The sequence below is a fragment of the Spermophilus citellus genome, assembly GCF_964194105.1.
Source record: "Spermophilus citellus genome assembly, chromosome: 2".
NCBI lineage: Eukaryota > Metazoa > Chordata > Mammalia > Rodentia > Sciuridae > Spermophilus > Spermophilus citellus.
The window spans coordinates 65077978-65096537 of NC_138183.1; the positions used below are offsets into that span (position 1 = coordinate 65077978).

At 32.7% G+C, this 18560-nt stretch overlaps 1 protein-coding gene across 3 annotated transcripts in view; it reads right to left on the bottom strand.

Annotated features, from left to right (window-relative positions):
- The window catches only part of RIC1 (RIC1 homolog, RAB6A GEF complex partner 1), a 120779-nt gene that overhangs the window by 23142 nt on the left and 79077 nt on the right, over window positions 1-18560 (bottom strand). For 2 of the 3 annotated variants that reach the window (XM_081263221.1, XM_081263219.1), the window contains exons 7-12: window positions 16753-16844; window positions 12479-12567; window positions 7055-7199; window positions 6278-6326; window positions 4220-4372; window positions 2120-2320 (exon numbers count right to left, since the gene is read on the bottom strand). In XM_081263221.1, the coding sequence (XP_081119347.1) occupies window positions 2120-2320; window positions 4220-4372; window positions 6278-6326; window positions 7055-7199; window positions 12479-12567; window positions 16753-16844 (729 nt within the window). The remainder of the gene's footprint in view (window positions 1-2119; window positions 2321-4219; window positions 4373-6277; window positions 6327-7054; window positions 7200-12478; window positions 12568-16752; window positions 16845-18560) is intronic. The other variant, XM_081263220.1, reaches the window with a different exon arrangement.

Sequence of the window (18560 nt, forward strand, 5' to 3'; positions counted from 1 at the left end):
CTTCTGACAAGGGTGTATTTTTTGTTTTATCTTTAAAGGAAAACAATGAGCATAGAGTCTTCTAATAAGGAAGTCACGGAGTACAAGATAGGACTTTAATAAGAAAAAATCCAGTGTTCTAAGTAAGGAACAGAAACAGCAGTAGAATTAGTTGGGGCTTATTAGATGAAATCTAGCTATTCAAGAAGCATATAAAGTACAAATCACACAAACAAATCAACTTTGATGGAGAATGTGATCTTATCCTGGAAAAGATATGTTGAAAGGGGAATCAAACCAGGCACTCATGTTTCCTCAGAGTCATCAGTACTGGCTTTAAAGCCTAGAAAGTAAAGATTTAGCATTATGCAGACACTGAAAGATCACCATTAACTCTGCATTGAATCACTGTGTTAGCAAAGTATAGGGCAACTCCAAATAAACATATTGCCTTTTAGGCAAATTCTAAGTTTTAGCCCAAGGTTAATAGCATATGATTCAACATTTAGTACCTACATTTGAATATAGATTAGACTTGTTAGGTCACAGTAAAAATAGGTCTGCCATTACTCTGCTGTGAGACCTTGGTAAGTCACATAACTTCCCTGAGCTTTTGGTTTCCTCATGTATAAAATCCAGTTGGACTATGATTTCTAAGGTCCTTCCAGCTCTAAAAATTCTATGAATCTATTATAATTTAATTGTTTTGGGAGTACAACTGTAGAAATGTTTTCAAGGAAACTGGAAAACCGAGTTAAAACTCAGGTTTATAAAGTTTATCTTTCTAGATGTCTTCCCCTAACAAACAGAATGATAGAAGAAATCTTGTTAGTATCTAAAGTCCTCAAAAATCAGTGTCATATGCTTTTCTTATTGGATGACTCACAGATGGCTAGAATCACTGAATTTTTGAGCTGGAAGGAAATTCAAATTTGTTATTGCCTCATGGATTTTGAGTACCAGACCTACCTTCTTTGATCCTCTGCTCTACTTGGCTCTCTGGTAACACAGACCTGGCTAGGCAGAACTGGCATTGATGCTAGGTCAGTGTAGAATGAATAGTTCAAAGTATGGGGAAATGAAAATAGCAGAGAAATGGCTATAGGAGAGAAGGGAGCAGTGGAAAATTTTAGTCAAGAAAGTAGCTGATGCAGTTCTATTTAAAAATTGTTACTAATTATAAAATGGTATGTACATTGTTTGAGTCTGTTTATTAATGTAAATTAAATACATTTTCTTCTAGTGTATACCACATGTCAATGTAGGAGATATTCCTCCTTTGACCCTTCACATAATGACCATTTTTCTGTCTCTTATTATCTCCAAAGTCAACTGAAAATAATATGAAAGCTGAAGTAAGCTAGTTAGGTACAGGTATAGAGAGCGGAAGGCAAAGAATTGTGGAAATAGAAAGTAACTGAAGTAAATTCATCCAAGAGTAGGCTCTGAGGCATTGTGGTATAAAAGGAGAAAAGAAAACATTCAGGACTTTGAAATTACATATGCAAGTTTCTCTTAAAAAACTTCAATTTATTGAATTCCCCAATTTAATTTTAATTGTCATCAAAATTCAGAATTAATCTTCATGTTAAATGCCAACTTATCAGAATTATTAAAAGAAACTGCTAAAAGTGATCAGAATGAGTGAATAATTTGGAACAAGATTAAATATTAGTAAAATTTTCAACAATAAAGTTCTAGAATGATCATAATTTTTACAATTTGGGTCCACTGTCAGGTGATTAACCTCAATTTGGCCCCATCAGGATTATAAGGTCAGCTGTAGAGGGTCAACATTGCCACTTTCACAGTGACTACACTTTTTCCTCTGTAAATCCAGAGTTATCTTATGTAAAACAGGTCCTGAAAATAATATAGTTATCTTCAATGAGAGGGCAAAATAAAACTTCCAGTTTTTGACAGTAATGAACTTAAAAGCAGGTGAGGAAACAATTTGTATCAAGTGGAAAGAGAAGACAAGAGGACAAGAACATAGAAAAGCAGAAGAGTGATGTGATAGTCAAAAAGGTTAAAAATATTTAGTTTTCTAAAATTACAACAAATGAAATACTTAAAAATCTGTTCCAAGTGATATCTTACTAAGGACTGAATCACTAGTAATCAGTAAACGAACACTTACCTGTACAACATGCCAATGTCGATGTCCAAGTAAAGTGCTTAAACCCTGGGACTCTAAACCTCCATCTGCAAATGGGCTCTTTTCCAGGCTCGGCTTATGCTGAGTGTGTGAAGAACTTCTGGGATTCTGGGTCTGAGAGGGCTCTCCACAGTTCAAGTACAAGCGATCCTCTCCCTGAAGCAATACCTGCTCTTGGTTACTCTAGATAAGGAAAGAGGAAGAAGAAGAGCAAAGAAGAAAAGCAAATAAAAATAACCCAATATTTGGAAGGGAAAATTAAGTAATGCATAGATTCACTTTTATTATAGAAAGCATATTATGTACCTCAATGTTAATTTTCTTCACAGAGGACAAAGACTACATAATGATCTCCAGCACAGTTATATTTAGAGAGAATAGGCAATGTTTTGATTTTATTTAATTTTATTTTCCAGTGTAAATAAAACCTTTGCTAAAGTCTGCTTTATTGTATAGTTGTAAACATGCCTAAGTTTACAACTGCTATAGTAGTACCTTTCATTACTATTTGAAAATGGTAATGATAAGAGAGATTTTTACATCTGAAAAATTAAATATGACTACTCATTATTTAGTTTACAAATTAGTTTTACAGAAAGTATGCTTTTAAGAAACTGTCTGATCAAAGACGTGTTTCTTTTTGTATTCTTATCCATGTGCTTACATGTAACAAGGGGGATAGATCAGGGATAATTGGATGCTGGAGGATCTTCTAAACCATGTGGAAGAGGAGAAGCCTAAGCCTATAGTTTGGGATCAGAAAAATTCAAATATCAGTGAATGTTTAGTTAGTGTCAAGGACACTAAGAATAGCCAGACAAATAAAGGAGTTTTACTTTTTAAAATTATGTTCTGGTTTTCAATTAAAGGACCAGTGTATTCACAAGTGGGTAGATTCTTGGCACCCTATCCCTTCACCTTTCCATTATAGTCCAAATATTATACTGACATAAAACTCAAGGGTGCTATAAAATTACTGTTACGGAGGGAAAATACTCTGTTCTTATTTTCCTGGGATTTCTTAATTTTCAACTGCAGTAATGAGATCTGAGATTCAGATTTTTTTTTATAATATTTTTCAATGTATTATAAATGCAAATTCAATTCAATTGTTTTACTAAACATCTTTAAACAGCCCTTAATACTAAGGTACTAAGATTTGCATTCCCAACATGTAACCTATATTATCATTATATATCAGCAATATATAATATTACTATATATTATTTCAGATTGACAAGCATGGGGAGTTTATAATTTGGGACAATGTTTCTTGAAGCAGTTTCTTAGACATACTTTCTTCCAAGTGTTCATTAAGAGTTGATGGTTGATTAGGCATGGGGAACACTGCCTTTTATTTATTTATTTATTTATTTTTAAGTATAGGGGATTAAACTCAGAGGTAGTGACACTACCTTAACTTTTTGCTTTTTATTTTGAGAAAGTTCACTGAACTGCCCAGATTGGTCTCAAACTTGTGATCTTCTAACCTCAGCCTCCCAAGTCACTGGGATTGCAGGCATGCAAGACTGGGCCTGATGTAACTGTGCTTTTTTATATTTCAACTCCTAGGTTTTCATGATGCATATGAGCATATTTGAAACTCTTGATCCCTTCAATAAATACATTCTACAGCTTTGTCTTAAGGCCTTTATTTCATACTTAGGTAAAATGGAACTTTTTTTTTTTTTTTTAAATCCCATGGAACTGCTAATATTTCTCATGAGTAGTGTGGTGAAATTCTTTGGGAAATTCTATTCAGATTAAGACTAAATTATTAAAGTTATTCAACATACAAACATTGTTTTCCCACTTGTTACCCTATTTAAAAAACAACAAAATACCAAAAAACAACAACACCCCCCAAAAAAAAACCCAACAAACAAAAAACCAAAACTCTAAAGTATGTTCAGAAATTATTTTGGTATAAATTTATTATAAAGTGTAAGAATCACAAGAATATGCACAAAGGAAGGTAATATGCCAATTTTAGGAATATACTTGCTGCCCATGGATTATGAAGAAAGGTCTGAATTCTGATTTGAAAGACACTAAAGAAATCAGAGTTTTAAATACACTTACCATACAAGGGTTTACAGTGAGGACACTCTTGATAAACTGAAATAGCAGAATGCTGGGCTGTTTAACTATATTTCTGAGGTCAGATCCAATTTCAATGTGTTGAGAACCAAATCCACTGATTACCCATAGGTGATAGCCTTCTGCACCCCAGCTCTTGGAGGGAGGATGGTGGAGAAAAAAAGTAAAAGCATTAAAAGGGTCTTGTTATCCTTCCCTAACTTCAGTCAACTTCTGAAATAACCAATGAGGCACTGACTTCTGAAAGTTGCAGAACCCATGACAGATAAGAATGATATCTTCTAGTACACCTTATCTATCTTCAGAGAAATCATTACCACTGTCCTCTACCTAGAATGGTCAAACCACTAAATACCATTCTTAGCTTCAATTTCAGTATCACAATCCTAAGGAATACCTATTGCTTTCTGTAACTTCTCCATTAATTGAATTTAGTTAACCTCTTAAATACAGAAGATGTATTTTATTTTATTTATTTATTTTTTTGGTACTGGGAATTGAACTCAGGAGCACGTGACCACTGAGCTACATCCCCAGTCCTATTTTGTATTCTATTTAGAGTCAGGGTTTCATTGAGTTGTTTAGTGTACCTGGCTTTTGCTGAGGCTGGCTTTGAACTCACGATCTTCCTGTCTCAGCCTCCCTAGCTGCTGGGATAACAGGTGTGCGCCACTGTACCTGGCAAAAGACATACTTTTATATAGAGCAAAGAACAGTGGAGTGGAAGCTGAGACTACAGTTTTCATTTTAGATGGGCTTTTGTTATATTATCATGGCCAGGCTATCTGGTTTATCAAAGTGTTTCTTCCTCTGTAAAATGAGAAGTTTCAAATAAAATTCTCTAGGCATGTTCAGTTTTAATATTCTATAATTAAATTTCATGACATAATTTTTAAAAGATTAGTTATTTTCGATCTGTAAGAAAATGGTAATGGTGGAGCCAGGAAGGGAGTCTTGCAAAATTTCAAGAGCTTAACAGAATTTTTATGTTTTCCCACGATAAACTTGTACAAGCTAATTAAAATGTTCAGATTCTTAGTTTGTGGCTGAAATATCAACTCAGCAAGGCTGATAACACTACTATATGCCATTCAGAAGCACTGACTAGCAGTCACAGAAATTCTCTCTGGTAGAAAACTTATTTTAAATATGGAGATGGGCTATAATCCCAGCAACTCAGGACGCTGAGGCAGGAAGATCGCAAGTTCAAAACCAGCTTCAGCAACTTAGTGAGACACTGTCTTAATAAAAATCGAATGGGCTGGGGATGTGGCTCAATGGTTGAATGCCCCTGGGTTCAATCCCTGGTAGTAAACAAACAAACAAACAAATAAAAATAAAATACAGAGGCAAGGTGAAACAGCAAAAGGGCTTGTTGGTGGTGAATGGCAACCATAGTGATTTTAACTCTTGGAGAAATCCAAGATCAGAAAATGCCTTCCTCTGTATAATAAAATAGAAGGTTAATAATAAGTCTCATAGCCACTAATTTCATAAGGATGATACCAAGAGATGCTATGCAGCAAGAAAATAGTTTTATGTAAAGACAGGGGTTATATATCATTATTTTTTTCAGAAATTTGAAAATAAGTAATAAATTAATTATTAACAATAGTGACTATAATTCTCTTGACAAACATCTATGAAAAGTTTTAAGAATGTGTTTAAGTAATGCACAGGTACATGTCTTTCAGGAAATATGCTCAAAGTACATTTTACTACATTTTAAAAGAAAGGAAGCCGTAAGAGTGAGTGCCTGTGAGTCACACAAGAATGGGAAGTATGCTTTGAAAAAAGAAGAGCCTTGCTTGAACAGTCATCTTTGTAAAGGTACTTAGTGAACACTTCTAAGCAAAATTGAAAAATCAGGCAGCTACCAATTTAAAAAAAAAAAAAAACTTTCATTAAAGCAAGAGCTGTAAGGAATAATCTGCTAAGACTAAAATAACTTTGTGATTTCTATCAGACCAATATGAGAGGAAAAGAAGGAAAAGAAATCTACATTCTTTATACTATGCCAATTAAATAGAAAGTACTTACCATAGAGTTGATCTTAAGGGGATCTTTTTTAGTACCATCAGACCTATACCTAAAACAGAATAGAAACTTAATTTGAAAGGGTCTTAACAATTATCTATAATACACACAATAGCTTTAGTTTTTTAGAAACCACATTAATTTTGCTCCTTCAAAACAAATACATAACAATGCATGAAATAAAAAGTTGTAGGAAAATATACATAGGCACATCATTCAGCCATATTTTCTAGGTTCAACTGACTTCTTATAGCATCATGAAGTTTGGGAAGGCGTATTTCACTTCATCAGGACTGTAGCTAAAGGTAATATAATATATAAAGATAGCAGACATATCAATCAACCCGTTACTATTAACCCACTGGGTTAAACTACATTAACTCAATGAGATAATATAACTTTCTACTTCCTATTTAGTTGCTTACGTATGTGGCTTATCACTCATACTATATAAGCAGCTACTGGAAGGCAGGACCTTGTCTGATTCAGCCTTAAATCTGACATGAGGTCAAATACACAACAGGGCTCAATAAATAAGTGAATTTTTTTTCAGTGTTGGGGATCGTTAAGTAAGTTTTACTGACTGAACTGTCAGTTTTAAGAGTGTGATGTTTGGAGAACCAATACATTCTGAACAAACTAATTCTGAATCTCACAAATTATTTTGGGGTAAGTGTCAAATAAGGCAAAAGGGTAATTACATGATCCAAGGTTTCTGTATACATATACTGTCTAGCAGATAACGAAGTTATTTTATTTAAATTTGTTTTTTTGACTCACGCAAAATCTCCTCCCAGTGTACAAATCAGCTGGGCTCCAAACACACTCCATAAAGAAAGTCCTCCATATTCCCATGTCACTATTACCACACTATTATCAGGAGACCATCTGATCAATTTAACAGCTCCTGTTTTGTTCCAAATGTCTGTTAAGAAATAGTGAGAAGGGTTAAAAAACAAACAATTGTGTCAAAAATACTAAGTACTTTTTATAGTCCATATCTTCAAATATAAACAAGCAGAAGCATCATTTATAGTCTATATCTTCAAATATAAATAAGCAGAAGCATCACTGCTTCACACAATGAGATGAATCCGCCCATGTAAGGTTATTTAAAACAAGGACCACCAGTTTTGGCCTGATCTAATCAGAAGGAACTCAGTGCACAGGTGATTGCAAAAAGTGAAGGATGTTTCTGGCCGCTATTAGCTTGAGTAATCTTTGGTCTTTGGTTTGTGCTAATCAGCTTATGTAGAACAGGGATAAGGTTGAAGAAAACACTGTATTTAGAGAAAAATATATGCTGGCCTTTGAAAAGGCTATACAATTAGAATGGCAAATTTCTATTTCTGGCAGTAGAGTAAATGATGCCCCAAAACTCTACAACGAAACAACTAAGATGTCGAATAAAATATTTAAATACCTCCAAACAACCAAAAATACTGGGACAAAATGGTTTTTTTTTTCTTTTACCTGAATTTATCTGCTAAGCCCCGAGAAGCTTGACTACCACCTCTGATGACTCAGGTGTGCAAGGGATAGGAAAGAAACTCAGAGCTTGCCCCAGCAGGGAGTTTAATAAAAGATACCTATGTAAAGTTAGACTGTAAAGAACAATATCCACTGTACAAAGGCAATTGAAAAAAAAAAAACTGCCAAGGAGAAGAGAAAGAAATAGCAAGAAATATTTCCATGTTTCACCTATGGTACTGAATAAAAACTAAAGCTCCCTGATGATCTGCAGCCACAAGTCAGCCTTCACTCTGATTTGCAATTTGTGCCATTAGTGTGGTTAAAAAAAAAACAACAAAAAAAACCACCTCAAACTACAAAATGCAAAGTGTTCCAGATTGTTGTAGTACCCTCAAATGACCAGCAGAAATACAAACAAATCCTCTCTGGTAGAAGTCAAATGTAATCCAGGCCTCAAAGTATTCACATAAATAACTTTCAAGAAAAATAATTGGCTCTCAGTCAAAAATCCTAAAATAATAAAGAAACGAGTGAGAACCTAAAGAACCAAGTACAAGAAACAGACTTAGGAAGATTTCAGATATTAAAATTAATGGACACAATATAAGCATGTCTTTTAAAGAAACACAAGACTGAAAGTTGGAGCAGGAAGCTTAGATAGGAAAAAACTTAACTTTCTGATAAAAATGATTAAAAACTCAACGGACAGATCTAGCCACATATTAGATAAAAATGAAGACAGAATTGGTGAAACAAAGATTGACAGGGAAATTTTTTCTAAAATGCAGTTCAGAGAAATAAAAGAAATTTAAAAATTCAAAAGCCAGGTTAAGAAACATGGAAAAAAATTGGGTATAGTGGTGAACACCTGTAATCCCAGTAGTTCGGGAGAAGACTGAGGCAGAAGAATCAAGGTTTGAAGCCAGCTTCAGCAACTTTATGAGGCCCTAAGCAACGTAGTAAGATCCTATCTTAAAATAAAAAAAAAATAAAAAGAACTGGGGGTGTAGCTCAAAGTGCCAAAGGGCTCAATCTCCAGTATAAAACAAAAACAAACATACTTACACACAAACCCACACACTAAATAAATAAATACATAAAAATTCATAACATGTATTAGAGTTCCAGAAAAAGAAACTACAGGAGAGGCAATAAACAAGGATAATGATGGAGAATTTTTCTAGAACATATGAAAGATATGAACCCTCAGATCCAGCAAATCTGAATTGCAAACAGGATTAAAAAACAAAATCCTTCACCATTCACATCATAGTCAAATCACAGAACACAAAAGACAAAGAAAAACTCTTATAAGTAGCTAGACAAAAAACAACAAATCTGAAAAGGGAATATAACTTGACTGAAGACTTCTAAGTAAGCAGCACTGAAAACCCAATGACAATGGAATTTCAGTGAATATAAAAGAAATACTTATCAATCTAAAACTGTATAACAAGCTACGCTATAATTAAGTCACAGGGTACAATAAGCCATTAAGACCAAATAAACAAAAACTTCACTGAAAGAAATTCTGATGGATGTATTTCAGGCAGAAAATTATCTAAGAAGGTAGGAAAGAGAGGTGACAAAAATATTGGTATATGTATGTGAGGTAGAACTAAGTCAACAAGAAAAGTTAAATATTCTAATATTTAATTGAAATTTTAATAAGATATCTCAGTTTCTTCCTTGAAACTAATAAGATTTTTTTATTAATAAGTTTGATTAGATTTACATGGGTACGCTCAACCTCTTTCTGATCCCAAACATCTTAAGGCTCCCAATTACTAATATGGATACAGGCATAATACATTACAAAATTCAGAAGACATATAGCAATAAGATTATACTCTGCTATATACAATTCTGCAAAGGTAACTGGCCTTGACTTAAATAGATTCATTCATCACATGTCAAGTATGTGTTTCTCACTAAACTGAATCAAATTGGTGTAAAGAAATAAGAACCAAGCTATACTCAAGCTTGTAGTCGAGGAGGGGGAAATATCTGTAAGCAATTAAGTTTCAGTAAAGCATTATAGATGTTAAGAAAGACTTAATGTGCAAAGTATAATGAAACAAAGGAGGGAATAGTATTCTAACTAGTTAACAAAAAGATATTTCATTTAAACTATGTCGGGAAATATGACGAGATGTCTGCCATGTAGAAATATAAAACAATTTACATCTTAGACAAGAGAACAGTGAGAGTCAAAGGTATAAAACAGCATGGAGATATCAAGGTATCAAGGATCTGTAGACAGTTTGGTCACCTAAGTAAAGTGTAAGACTATAGTTCCCAGCCTGTGTGCCAATGTATACCAGAAAAGGGCAAAAGACTTACAGAGGTGCTATAAGATAATTTTCAAAAGAAACATAGTGATATACAGCATGTGTTGGACACAATGTAAATACCTAGCTGCAGTAGTTTACAACTGCAATTCATTTTGATGTTATCTCTTCATGAAGAAGGGTTTTCAGGAGCTGCTGTAATACAAAGTAAGTATTCTGTGAAAATCAATGTGAAACCAGAAATGTGGATGGTTGAGACTGCAGTCTCCAAAAGGCATACACACTCCATTAGTTAAACAAACAAATAAACAAACAAAACCTATGTTTAAGAATGTTTCCATTTATAATACACACACACACACACACACACACACACACACACATATAAATTATATATATATATATATATTTATTTAGTGATACTGATTGGCACCAGGGCCTCATGCATGCCAGGCAAGTGCTCTACCACTAAGCTAACATTTTCAGCCGAGCTGGTCAGTTAACCCAATACCTATTGACATCTACCTTCTCCACTTCTGCTAATAAAGGCTTAGAAAAAGCTATCATTTCCAAGTTTTCTCTGAAGCCTGAAGTAGCCAGGCTTTATGGCCATAAAGGAGATGAAAGTAGAAGACAGTTGAAGTAAGTAGGAGGCAGGGATATATCTGGGAAAGCTTTTGCTTTACTCATTAAAAAGAAAAAAAAAAATCAGATGTTTTGCATCTTTTCTTCTTGACTCAAATGCATTATGCTGGAGATTTGGAGCTACCTTGTGACCACCAAAAAGTTCAAATGAAGGTAAGTAGAAGCTTGCCTTTGGATTTTATGCTCTTTGAGAAAATAAATTCTATTTGTTTAAGCCACAGTAATTTGGGTTTTCTGCTAATTTAGTCAAAAGCATCTTCAATGATACAAAGTTTAGGCTTAATTTTGTGAATAGCAGAGAACAAAGGGTTCAAAAAGAAATTCTTATTTATTGCTATGTATCCAGCAGTTAGAAGTGTCTAACATGTATTTGTTTAAAACTGAATTGGAAGACATACAGTGGGAGTGAAATCAGGGAAGAGATTATGGCAAAATCCAGATAAAGAATACAGGGGTTAAAACTAAGGATAGAAAGAACTAAGTGAAGGAATAAAAAAATATCTTAGCAGCCTATCCTGTTACACAGAAATCTTTGGGTTACATAAAACCTTGTTACATGTTCTAATAATATTTACATATAGTAGGTATCATTTAATTTAAAGCCAGTATTTGTTAGACACAGTATTACTACTATGTGTTACCTTCCTTTATCTGAGATTTTGCTGTCCATATTTTCAGTTACCCAAGGTCAACTATGGTCTGAATATATTAAATGGAAAATTAAAGAAATAAATAATTCATAAATTTAAAAATGCATACCATTCTGAGTAGCATGATAAAATTTCACTCTGTCCTACTTAGGGTATAAATCATCATTTTGTCCATTATGTCCACATTGTATACACTATTTACTCATTGTCACCTAGTAGAATCTCAATTATTTGACTGACTGTTGTGGTATCACAGTGCTTGTGTTTAATAATCCTTATTTTACTTAATAATGACCCCAAAGCACAAAAGCAGTAATGTTGGCAATTCAGATATACCAAAGAAAAGCTGGAAAATGTTTCCTCTAATGGAAAGGTCAAAGTTCTCAGGAAAGGAAAAAATTATATGCTGAGGTTGCTAGGATCTGTGATGGTAATCAATGTTCTATCTGTGGAACAGTAATGAAAAATCTGTGTTAATTTTGCTGTTGCACCTCAAACTACAAAAGTTATTTTTGGAATGTGTAATATATTCACTACAAAGATGGAAAAGATATTAAATTTGTGAAATACATGAACAGAAAATTAACAGCAACATGTTGCCCCAGAAAGCATCGAAGCCTATGTGAAGAATTCAGAAGTGATCCTCTTTCTGAAGAGATAATGATCCATTTACTGCAAGTAAGAGATGGTTACACAGATTTGTGAAGAAGTTTGGACTGAAAAATAATAAACATTACTGCTGCATCTGCCAATGAAGAAGCTGCTGCTGCATTATTCAGAATTGAATAAATTGATCAAAGAAGAAACTGGGCTTACTGGAGTAAGATGCCCAAAAGAACTTATATTCATAAAAGTAAAAAGGAGGTACCAGGGCAGAAAACACAGAAAGGCAGAATAACTCTGGTACTAAGTGGCAATATCTTAGGGCATATATTTAAAGCCAAGCATAATGTCTAGAGCACTAAACCTCACATTCAAAAATAAAAATTATACTTTGAAAGAGAGGAAAGAGAAAGGCCACTTGCACATAACTTTTATTTCAGTATATAATTATTCTAGTTTGAAGGGTGAGGAGGGGTGTTGGGATGTATTCCTTATAGACAGAGGAGGACTAAACTAAAAACACTCTTAAAAAAAAAACTCACCAGGATATTGTTTTGCTGTTAGCTCTAATTTATGATTCAGCAGCATGGCTCCAGTAGTGTTATCTATTGTATAAACCTGTACAGAACCACTGTGAAAAAAAAAAAAAAAAACTTTTTATGAAAAAAAGACAAATATAAATAGAGCATTTTATGAGAACTCTTATGTTCTGCTAATTCGAATAAAAAGTAGAACAAAATTGTTTTGTAAATAATTTCAAGTCACCTCATGACTTTACGCAGTTGCATATTCTGTATTCTAGCAATTTTGTTTCTAGATATACCCCAGAAATTCTTGTCTAATGTTTATTACAAGACGTGAACAATTCCACTTTACTAGGTGTAATTGTAAAAGAAAAAAAAAAACTGACTATAAAACAACATGAGTAAGGGAAAATAAACTGGCATATTTATATAGTGCTCATACCATAGAGCACTGGAAAAAAAAATGAATGAACTTTAGCCACATGCAAGGCAAGGAGCTAACAAACATAAATTTCAGATAAGTGATTGCCCAGATGGAGAAAGGGGAATATTAAAGAAAGCCAAAAAGAAGGCTTTGTTAGTACTAGCAATGTGCTGTTTCTTATGCTGGGTAATACAGATTCTTATTGTTATATATGTTATTCTGTATATATGATATATATAAATAGTTCATTTAAAAATATTTATACATTTCAAACTTACAAAGGGCCTAAAACCAAAACTAAAATCTCTATATTACTTCTAAAAAGGGGGGCATCATTTTGTGTTTATAGGATTATTCTCACTTCAAAAGTTCAACACACACTCATTTTGGAAAGTGAGTTGGCTAATTCCGTTACATTACTTATACAATGAAATTAAAATGAAAAAGAGAAACAAGTTTGTTTTCAAAATACTTTTTAGTACAAGTCTGCTTTTGCAGATGAGTGTCAGAATGAAGAATTAGAAGAGCTTGAAGACACCAAACACAGAAATGATAAGGAAATGGAAATGTTAATATCCTGATTTGATTAGTACACATAAACATCTGTTGTAATATCATGCTGCACCTCATATTTACTTATGATTATTATACAAAAAAAAGACTACTGCTCCTAAAGCAACTGAACAAAACATCTCTATGATAGAAATATGGCTATTGTTAACAAAAATCATCAAACTTAGCATCATTAATATTGGGACAACTGGACATTATTGTTGAACATCTCTATGATAGAAATATGGCTATTGTTAACAAAAATCATCAAACTTAGCATCATTAATATTGGGACAACTGGACATTATTGTTGAATGATGCCACAGAAAGTACATATCATCAACCAGGACAAAAATGTTTACCCAGAATATTGGATTCTGGGTAAACATTTTTTATCATTTACTTAAATGGTTAAGACATTAAATATAAAGGTGAAGAACTAGGTTGCCCAAGACTGATCTATTGCAAAATGGCATCTTAAAAGAAAGCTGGCTTCTTACAGAACTCTAAACACATCAGCTATAGCCTACAGCTCCAGAGCTCTGGATCCTACGTCTGGCTCTGCTAGACCCCTGGGTACCAGACCTGAATACAGGTAATGGAAGAATTACACACTTACCACTACTCCTGTCTCTGTCAGTTTTCTCTAAATGCTGTTCCAAACTTGTTGTGTGAGCTTCCCAGTCATTTAACTGTATTTGCTCAACAAAACCAGTTTTCAGGTTAGTCATTATAGGTGTTAGAGAAACTAATTAAATACCATCATGAGGAAACAATGAAGCAAATTTTAGAATGTAGAACATTCTGTAAAGAACTGATCTGGACTTAAAAAAGTCAATGCCATAAAAATAAGAAAAAAGGCATAAGGATTGTTGTAGAAAAAGATAACTAAAGAGAAATAACAACTGAATATGAATTTTGACCGATTCTGGTTTAGAACAAAGGAGTTATAAAAGAAATTCGGGTAACACCTGAGTTAATTTGAACATGATATTAGATATTATTAGGGCATTGTTTTCAGGTACTTATCATTAATCACTTGCATGTGATAAAGATAGTGGGTTTATGTTAGAAAAATGTCTCTCTTTTTTGGAAACCAAGACGTAATATAAAGGTCAGAAAAGCTGATGAATATGATACATTATTCATAAATCAACTAAAAATGGTTATAGCTATTGGCAAATACTATGGATGAATTCACAATGTTGACTGATACAAACAAGATAAAAAAATGTAAAATGTGATTCTCTAAAGTTCATAAACAGGTAAAACTAAATTATGGTCTTTAGGAATGTATACATGGGTAACTAAACCATAATGAAAAATAAATGATTATCAAAAAAGCCAAAATACTGTTACTAAGTTAGGGAAGGAGTAGAGTTACAATTAGAAGCAATCTAGTTGTGAACAGATAGATGGTTGTTTATATTAAAATTACTTTTTCATATTTTTTGGTACTGGAGATTGAACCCACTGAGCTATATCCCCAACCATTTTTATTTTTTCTTTTGAGACAGTCTCACGAAGTTGTTTAGGGCCTCACTAATTTGCTGAGGCTGGCCTCAAATTTGCAATCCTCCTGCCTCAGCCTCCTAAGCCGCTAGGATTATAGGTATGTGCCACCACGTCTGCTACAATTACCTTTTAAAGTGTGAATATTTGGGTTACATACCATTCTGTATCTATGTTTTTAATTTATAATATGAAAGTGAAAAGGAATGTTATAAACTTTGCCAATAAATGACATTATATGAAAGAAACCAATTCATAGAAAAACATAACTTACCAAAATTAGAGAAATTGAAATCCTCTTAAATATATTTTAAAAACTGAATTGAATCAGGCAACCAAAAATTACCCCAAGAAGAAAATTAAGGCCTAGATGGCTTCATTAGCAAATTCTGCCACATATTCAAAGATGAACAGAGAAAAAATAGAAACCCTTCTTCAACTTACTTTATAACCTTGCTTGACTAGGAGTATTAGGTGAAGGAAATATACTCATGAACATAGATTTTAAAATTCTCAAAAAAATGTGAATAAACTGAATCTACAACTATAAAAAAATGCTTGTATATCTACATTTAACTCAATGAGAAGCAATGTGTTCAGAACAAGTTCAAATAAAAATAAAATGAAGAGCCTTCACTCTACAAAGGTTACTGAAAGTGTAATCAAGGTAGTGATTTGTAATAAAAACATCTTTGATATTTATTTGGGTGGAAATAATGTGGCTGGAGACCAGACTACATGCACATGCTATAAAATAATTAAGTCTCATTTTGAGAGCAAAAAGGAATTTCATATATAACAAAGTTTTTAAAAAGCACTATACACATTGCAATGCAGTCTTACAACTGACTGAATTAAATTTTTTAAAAAATTATGTTAAATATTTCAATTTAAGCTAATATATAAGCTCAAAGTCAGGAATCCTTGTTTTTTTAAGGTATTCTAGGTGTTTAGACCCATGTCCAATACATGATAAGTACATAAGACATTGTTTAACTGAATAATTTTATTCCATTTTATTTTTAAAAACTCTATTACATTAAAGTTAAACTAAGAAATTGATTTTGCATCTAAGCTTTAAATACACTTCTTAACTAAGGCACATCTACTAATTTAAAAAGGCAATAGCAACATTGATGTGTTAAAAGGGATTATTAAGAAAAAATAAATATCTTCTAGTTTTATTTATTTTTGCTGTACTGGAGATTGAACCCAGGGGTGCTTTATCACTGAATTACAAACCCAGTCTTTTTTATTTTGAGACAGGCTCTTGCTAAGTTGTCAGGGCTGGTCTCAAACTTGAAATCCTCCTGCATTTGTTTCCTGAGTTGCAAGGATTATAGGAATAAACCATTGTATCAGGTTCAGATCCTCTTTTTAACAATAAAGAACCTAAATTTTAACTGATTTATTCTTTTTAACTTGTAATTCAATTTTCTACAATTAAAGAAAAGCTTGCTTTTACAAATTAAAATGTCCAACCTCTCAAATCTGCCCGTTTATCTTTGTTTCAATCTAATACCTTTAGACTTTATGATAAATTATAATAGGCATGATAAAGTTTCCAAGTGTGGAAAGACATCTTTTTAAAAATTTTGTTCTTTTTAGTTATACATTACAATAGAATGTATTTTGATATATCATACATATGTGGAGTTGTGGTCTACATATGTGGAGTTACACTGGTCATGTGTTCATACATGAATATGGGAAAGTTATGTTTAATTCATTCATGGAAAGAAACTTTAAGTCTAAAAAATTATTTCTGATAATAACTTAAAAATTCAGAAATCTATATAAATACCTTGCACAACCAAATGCCATTAGTCGATATTTGTTATTTACTGCTACACATGTTCCATCAACAACATCCTGTGGCCAAACTCCATGAAGCTGCTATAACAAAGAAAAACGGTTAAAGCTTAAAAACTATTTCCTCAAATTTACTGTAGCCAGTATAATTCTTCTCCAAAAAACATGAAGTTTCCTAAAACTTTATTTGGTTTCATCGCATAGGAAATATCCCATCAGACCTACCATCTGAATATTCTCCCTTAAAAAAGTCAAATCTTTCATCAATTGTTCAATAAATATTCCCAAGTGAACTCAATCCAATAAGAGTCAATCTAAAACACTAAAAAATGAATATCCAATCTCAAAACTTAAACTAAATGAAGAATGACCTGCTTATTATAATGTAAAGCTTCTGATAACAAAAACTGTATCTCTCTTGTTCAATATTAATATTCTCATTACCTAGCGGAATGTTTAACTTCCCAGGCAGTGGAAAGTAGTGAATATTACTTGGCTTATTAGAAGCAATTCATTATCTGTTAATTGTTTACTATTCTTTACTATTTCTTTACTATGTAGTATGGCTAATGGCATTATATCCAGCAGCCTGACAGAAAAGCGAAAATCTATTTCAGGTGATTCTCTCAAATGACCTTTCCAAGATTTAATTTTCTTATCTCTAAATTTCTTACCTCGCAGTGTGGCTCAAAGATTAAATGAGAATGTCCATATTCACTACTCAGTACAATGCATACAATTCAATAATTTTAAGTACTCCATAAATGAATGAAATTATTATTAATCTCATATGCTATTTAATTCTGTATATACAGAATAGATTTTGCTCATAGTTGTTAGTTCTTATTTGCCAAAACAAGGATATTTAGCTTATAAATTGTAAAGGAAAGGTCATGACATTAGTTTAGAAGCACAAAAAGTAGAGCTATAATAAAGCACTTTATTTATTTTTTGTTTGTGCACTTTGTTTTTTAATGATCCCCAAAGTAAATGTTAGAAGATGCATACAATATAATCACAACTGTTTTAACTTTACTATTACAGATTTTATTCAATTCCAAATGAACTACATAATCTATTATCTCAACAGAGAATAGTCATGTGTGAATGACAAATGATCTGACAAATTGGTTGTTCCACAATTTTATCACCAGGCAAATATCAGTGTATATCTTCACAATCTAAGAAGGCTACAACATCACTAGGTGATATAATATTATGGGACCACTATCATATATGTGGAATATCATTGATCAAAATGTAATTATGTAGCACATGACAGTATTTGCTCTTTTGTAGAGATTTTACTTATTTTTCTTTTCTTTTAATATTTTTTAGATGTTGATAGATCTTTATTTTATTCATTTATTTATATATGGTGCTGAGAATCTAACCTAGTCCCCAGCACATGCTAGGCAAGTGCTCTACCACTGAGCCACAACCCTTTTCCTTTAGACTATTGCCACTTAAACATATTTCCATGTACTCTATAATTTAAAATTGCTTGTATTTTTACTTTCCTTTTACTTTTGTGTAAAATAAAATCACAGGTCTGTTTTTATTCAACATGCTTGTGAGATCTATTTTGTTGCACATAGCATTGTTTGTTCAAGTTTACTATACACTTAAACACTGGGTTTAGCTCACTGGGTCTCTGGCCTCCCCTAACCAGGTAATTCTTTATTATTATGTTACCTTTTGAAAGTCTTCATGTATATTTTTTAAAGTTTTAATCCAACTTTTTGGAACCTCAGCAGGATTTTTTGCCCTAATTTTCTAGCTCTACTGAACAGAGAAATG